The sequence below is a fragment of the Sinocyclocheilus rhinocerous genome, unplaced genomic scaffold, assembly GCF_001515625.1.
Source record: "Sinocyclocheilus rhinocerous isolate Xijiao unplaced genomic scaffold, SAMN03320098_v1.1 scaffold1482, whole genome shotgun sequence".
Lineage (NCBI taxonomy): Eukaryota > Metazoa > Chordata > Actinopteri > Cypriniformes > Cyprinidae > Sinocyclocheilus > Sinocyclocheilus rhinocerous.
Genome location: NW_015624221.1, coordinates 903,954 through 910,705, shown reverse-complemented (window position 1 = coordinate 910,705; position 6,752 = coordinate 903,954). Strand labels below are relative to the sequence as shown.

The 6,752-nt window shown below is 36.2% G+C and overlaps 1 protein-coding gene and 1 pseudogene across 1 annotated transcript; one reads left to right on the top strand and one right to left on the bottom strand.

Moving 5' to 3' along the window:
* Positions 1-260: 260 nt before the first annotated feature.
* LOC107739743 (C-X-C chemokine receptor type 1-like) lies at positions 261-3,863 on the bottom strand. The gene is made up of 2 exons (XM_016551947.1): positions 3,622-3,863; positions 261-1,820 (listed from the first exon to the last, which is right to left on the bottom strand). Exons 1-2 carry the CDS (start codon positions 3,626-3,628, stop codon positions 736-738), a joined length of 1,092 nt encoding a protein of 363 aa, XP_016407433.1. The 5' UTR covers positions 3,629-3,863; the 3' UTR covers positions 261-735.
* Positions 3,864-5,891: 2,028 nt separating this feature from the next.
* LOC107739702 (actin-related protein 2/3 complex subunit 2-like) overlaps positions 5,892-6,752 on the top strand; it is a 15,714-nt pseudogene continuing 14,853 nt past the window's right edge.

Below are 6,752 nucleotides of genomic sequence, written 5' to 3'. Positions count from 1 at the left end.
GAGTACAAAAAGATATTCCTAATAGCTTTCATGCACTTTATAAAGTTCTATTTAAAGTACAATTTATGAAGGAAAAAAGTACATGCATTTCAGAAAACCTGATCTTTACTTTGCTTGTTGTACATCATACTTTATATTTAAAACATTAAATAATCTCTTTAAATTAAAAACATTTTGCTTACTGTCCACATACAGACCAGCTGCCTTGCTATAAAAAGAGTGTGTTGTGCTGTAAGCGATTTTGGCTATTTTGCTAACTTCAACCACACACCTCTCTCCAAACCAGCAGCCTAGCATTCTGCAATAGCATGTGTTTGCTTAATAGCAAGTCAAATGAGTTCATCACCCTCAAGTCTTTATGATATTATAGTATCTCGGATGGCTTGGGTTCATCCTTCAATAGAAGTCTATGGAGTTTCTTCATTTGCGTTATCATCCGCCTGGTAAAAATAGCAAGTTTGATCACCTTGAAAAGGTTTCATTCATGTCCATAATGCAGAACGGTCTTAGAGGTGGTGATATTGAAGTTGTGCAACTGTGGTCTAGCTCCTTTATAGCCTGTTTAGCGTTTTTATTCATTTAGGCTTCAAAAAAGGTGCTTTTTCTGACCAATAGAGGGAGCCAATGCATCATGGCAATTAGCCCCTACAACAAAGTGTTGTTCTAGTTCAACCAAGCAAGGGAAGGTGCACTAAATGACTTAAAGTTCGCATACATTGATGTCCATTGTTTAGCTCACAGGAAGCTGGAAGTGGCTTCTAAGGTCAAAGAAGAAGACCTACTAGATCTGGAGAGGGAGAACCGCTCCAGAACTCCTTTTCTTTGGAGCATCTGCAGAAATCTTCTTCTGAACTTCTCTCCCACAAAGGCGTACAGCACCGGGTTCACGCAGCAGTGCAGAAGGCCAAGGTTTTGAGTTGCGAACATGGCGACGTCCACCGCCGTCCGTGTGAAACAGCTGAATTGAACCACTTTGGCCCTCAGGAGGGTGTCAACAATCGTCGAAACGTGAAAGGGGGTCCAGCACAGAAGAAAGGCCACAACCACAGCTACAATGACCTTCATGGCTCTCTGTTTCTGGAAACCGCGTGTACGCAAGAGCCGCTCCACTGTCATGCTGTAGCAGACCAACATGACCACCAGAGGGAAGAGGAACCCGAGCAGATGCCTCATGATACGCGTGGCCAGTCGCCACTCGTCGGCGTGATTCGTCTCAAAGCGTTCTGCACAAATGGTCTGCTGGGAAACTGGCTCGTAATACGCCTCGTTGTAGAACGACGGCAAGGAGAGCAACAATCCCAAGACCCACACCAATGCGCAGGCGACTCTGCTGCACAATATCCTCTGAGTCTTTTGGGACTCCATAGCTCTGACGATGACCATGTAGCGATCCACGCTGATGCACACCAGGAACAAAATGCTGGTGTAGAAGTTCACTTCCTTCACCAGGCAAACCAACTTGCACGCAGCATCACTGAACACCCAACCATGGATCACGGAAAACGCCGAAAATGGCAGAATCAGAGCCATTAACGTGTCGGCCAGCATCAGGTTGAATAAGTAGACATCTGAGGCGGAAAGCAATTGTCTGTGCGAGACGATGACCCAGCCTACGATCAGATTCCCAGGAATAGCCATCAGAAAGATGATCACAAATAAGACACAGAATGCAATGTTGACGGCATCCACCATGGTGATGGAGGAGCAAAGCAACGTCTTCTCATCCACGACAAATTCAGTCAAGTTCAGGAGATCCGTGTAGTTGAACTCTTCACTGTAGAATTTACTGAAGTCATTGATATTCAGAGAACGGTTTGGATCTGTTAGAAAAGGACAAATAGAAAATATTAAAGCAATCTGTGGTAAAATAGTGACATTTATTATTAAATAATTTAAATAATTCTTCCAGCAAGTGATATAGTTTAGTAGTTCAACTATAGGATGTTTAGGGTATAAAAATAGAAATGTTATATAAAAAAATATATATGTATATATAAATCATTAACTTTTTTCTTTGTCTTTTTTTTTTTTTTTGAAATTCACAATAAAAGTTACTTTTTTATTATTTAAAGGGGTCCTAGTTCGTTGTAGTTTTTGAAAAGTGATTTCTGTTAAATAAAATATCTCCTTTTGAAGTGGACTTTGAGCTTTGTAATTTTGCAGATCTTTTTTATGCTCAAACAGCAACATTACAGACTAACTAAAGTTGAAAAAGTGAAAAAGCATAATAGGACACCTTTAAAAACTAGGAGAGATGATTGTGGCGCTAATATGGTAAGTGCAATAATTTAACGACCACGTTTAATTTCGACATGGGTATTATTTGAAAGAGTAAGTTTAAGTTATTTAACGGTATAAATACAAAAATGGATGGATATCTGTTTTATCTATGTTCACAGCCCTCTTAATGACTATCTTGTTTTGGAAGGAAGAGATGTTCGAGCTGTCTTAGCTGAAAATACCTTGTACTTACATATCTTAAAATATGTCAGTGCGATTGTCTTGTCTCAAGATGCACACCAGTAAAGTTTTTAAGGCATTTTTATTAAAGCTATTTAAATATCCTAATTTAACTAGGCCTATAGTCCTGGCTTAAACTAAGCCATGTCTGTGATATGTTCAAACATGGAAGTTATGCAAGAACAGAACGATTTCCTTATTCACATCAGGCATGTACATACATTTAACGACATGATGTGAACGAAGCATATGACCTTGAGTATTTGACAACAGCATTTTCTAACTGACTTGATAATGTTTTTGTCGATCTGTTTCTTCCTCTGTTAGGATGCAGCTGACAAGACAGACTCCAGTAAGAATCCTCAGCATTGATCAAGAAAGTCCAGATCTAACCCATCTAGAGTGGGAATCATCTTGGAAGAAAGTTTGGTAATGGATGAACTGACCAATCTCAGGCCTTCTATGTCCATTTTTTTCCCAGACTGATTTATGCCCTGCACCTGGACTACCCTAAGTGTATGAAAAGCACTTTATATTTTATTCAGCAGGTAATGCTCAGCCTCGGACAAAGTGAGCTGGCACCCAAAATTCAATACTGCCAATATTGTGAACTCAAGAGTGGAAAAAAAAACATATAGTTTTGATGCCGTTTTTTTGTATTTCTGAGATCGACTGTTTATGTGCTTAACAATAAGTTAATTTGTTAAACTAGTTTTTTCATGTTTTATGGAGAAATGTTCTCAGGATATATAAAAAAAAGTCATGTTTTGTTGTGTTCTTGTTTTCAGATTAACATTTGGAATTGAATTAGAAGAAAATAAAATTGTATGAATGTTCCTTTATTTATTTATTTTTGCTTTTTCCCTTAATTTTCTAGTTGAACAAATTGGAAAAACTGATATAGAGTTAACTTGGGAATTAATTTGTTCAATACACTGAACTTAAATATACTATAATAACTGCAAATTGATATAACAAAACATTTTAAGTTAAATAAACTGACATTTTTAAGTTCACAATACTTAATTTTTTTGTGGAGCAATCAGTTTCTTAAGTTTTTTTAAGCAAATTCAACTTATCCAGGTTTACAGTGCATTATTAAAATCAGATTTCAAATTGTGGACTTCTAATTAAATGATCAAATTAAGATATTGGACTTACCAGACATCGTAACTTCTTTTTTGGTGTGGTGCCGTATGTGAGAATAATCCACAGGATGAAATGTCAGAGTTGTGTTCTGAAGGCTCCTTTATATCCTTTGAAGGGATGTTGATATCCTGTTAAGTCCTAAAGGTTACTTCAAGTGTTCAATCTCAACTAAGATGCTCTAATTTTTCTATTTATTTCTCAAAAACTGTTTCTTAGGAAGCATTTTTCCCTTTCACAGGAGACGAGCTGAGACTCACATCTATGTTTCTGATTCCTGAAGGAGATGCAGAAGACGAGGATGTTGCTTTTATGCGACTCCAAGAAAGCAGAAGATTAGAGATGTTTGTTGGGGAAATTTGAAACAACCTAATGGTCACAAGATCCTCACTCGTGTTCAGTCTAAGACATAAACATGATCAAAACACCAAGAGTGAAACTAAGAATCATGTGGCCTAAAATCATCCTCCTATATTTATGATATAAAGTCATGAGGCCATTTAATAGGAATTCTGGAACCCATTCCAAAATATATATGAATACTTTTGGTACATTTAGTGAGATTTTTTTTTTTTTTTAAACGACAGTCTTACAATGGTTAAATTAATGTATATATAAATCTAAATAATACAAATCTAAATAATAATATAATAATAAATATAATAAAATAAATGAAGAAAATATATACAAAAACATTAGGCTAACAAAACAAGCTAACTTGTTTATTTAAGAGTAAATATAAATAATAAATCAATATAAATTAATAAATTCATTATTTACAAATTGTTACATTTTATTTACATTTTTAAATTTTACATTTTTTTTTGATACAATGATTAGGATTTAGGAGAAACAACATGAAGTTTATAGTTATATCCGAAGAAAGAACTTTGAACTTCATGTAGAAAAACCTGCCATACAGAAGTGATTTTTCAACATCGGAGGAAATATGTGTCACTGATGCAAGGCCACACATCATTCCATCATCATCATTTCCCGACCAGGCGCCGAGTGCAACCAATCACAACACACACTGGCCCAGCTAACCAATCACAGCACACACTGGCCCAGCTAACCAATCACAGCACACACTGGCCCAGCTAACCAATCACAGCACACACTGGCCCAGCTAACCAATCACAGCACACACTGGCCCAGCTAACCAATCACAACACACACTGGCCCAGCTAACCAATCACAGCACACACTGGCCCAGCTAACCAATCACAGCACACACTGGCCCAGCTAACCAATCACAGCACACACTGGCCCAGCTAACCAATCACAGCACATTTCGTATTTCAGAACTTCTTCCCACTGGGTTTGTCCTGAAGATGCTGTAAACAAGTGTGTTTCTCACATGAGGAGCAGCCAGTTTCATTTCATCAACTATTTTTAAATGCAGGACATTAAAAAAAACAAAAAAAACAAACTAACATCTTGTGACACCATGACACTTCATTTATAAACATTGATGTGGTGTATAAGAAAATATAATCTATAATCATACTCCTTCCCACTGGGTTTGTCCTGAAGATGCTGTAAACAAGTGTGTTTCTCACATGAGGAGCAGCCAGTTTCATTTCATCAACTATTTTTAAATGCAGGACATTAAAAAAAACAAAAAAAACAAACTTCTTGTGACACCATGACACTTCATTTATAAACATTGATGTGGTGTATAAGAAAATATAATCTATAATCATACTAACTTTTAATGATAATCTATTGAAGGAAAAGAAAATGAACATTCTGTCATTACTTCACCCTCATGTCTTTCTAAACCTGTATGACATTCTTTCTTTAGCAGAACACATAAAAAGATAGTTTAAAGAACGCTGGCAAACAGTTTCCGTTCACATTGACTTGCATTGTATTTTTCATCCATAAAAGTCAATGAGAACCGAAACTGTTTGGTTACCGACATGCTTCAGAATATCTTCTTATATGTTCCACAGAACAAAGAAAGCCATGCAGGTTTGGAACAACATGAGGGCAAGTAAATAATGACAGAAGTGTCATTTTTTGGGATGGACTATCCCTTTAACAAGTATTATTAAAACAATAATTCTCATAATCATGAGAATATATCTGAATATATATTCGATCTGACATTGCTTTTCTAATATTCAGAATAGTGGTCAATGATTAGTTCTTAAAAATTTGCATTTGTTTCCCCAAATCTTGAACATTTGGTAACAAATTTGAATGCAATATCTGTAAAGGATTAAAGTGTTCAAATTCTATTTAGACTGACCTTACTGTCAACAAGGTGGTCTAGCACAATGACGTATGAGGTTAAATGAGACACCTGTAAAACTGAAAAGAGCGTGAATCTGATCCGGCCTCCTTTCTGCTGTGTTCAGGACAGGAAGAAACACTTTTCTGTGTGAAGAATAAGAAGGAAAGGAATGCAAGATGAGATATAAAGTGTATTACAAAAGTATGATATATAAGTTCAGCATTCATATTAAAATATGGTAAGCACAAGAACGGGAAGAAAATCCCAAATGAGGTTTTTTAATATCTCAGCAATCAAAACATTGTCTGCAATCAAACATAAGTGATTTCATTATAAACCCAAACATTTCTCATCTAATTCTTCCAAGTCCAATTTATGTATTTTATGATGAAAGATCAAGAATCTTTGCAAACTGTAAATGCCCAGTCTGTACATAGAGAGACATTCCACCCCCCATTCCATTCCAAGTGCAAACATTTTTCAGACAGAGCATGGAAAAGTGTCCTTCTCAGTTTACAGTCTGTGTAAATGGCAGCGGTTTTCCACTGTGCCAATAAAAAAGAAAGAGGTGAAAATTCTTGTCCGCAAACTCAGCCTCAGGCTGTAATCAGTTTCATCACAGATCCACAGAAGCTGATGCATGTTTACGCTATTTCAGTAAGAATAAAGATGCCACCCATGAATGCTAATGAATGAGCCAAATGAATAGGATTTTAATGGGAAAATACAGAATAGGAACAAGATCCTAATTCTTAAATGAATATGCTACCCAAAAATTGAAATTTTTTCCAATATTTACTCAACCTCATGTTATTCCAAATATGTTGGATTTTCCCCCGTGGAACACAGAAGGAGAAACTATGAAGAATCTTTAGGTAGTTATTTTCCATACAAGGACACAAAA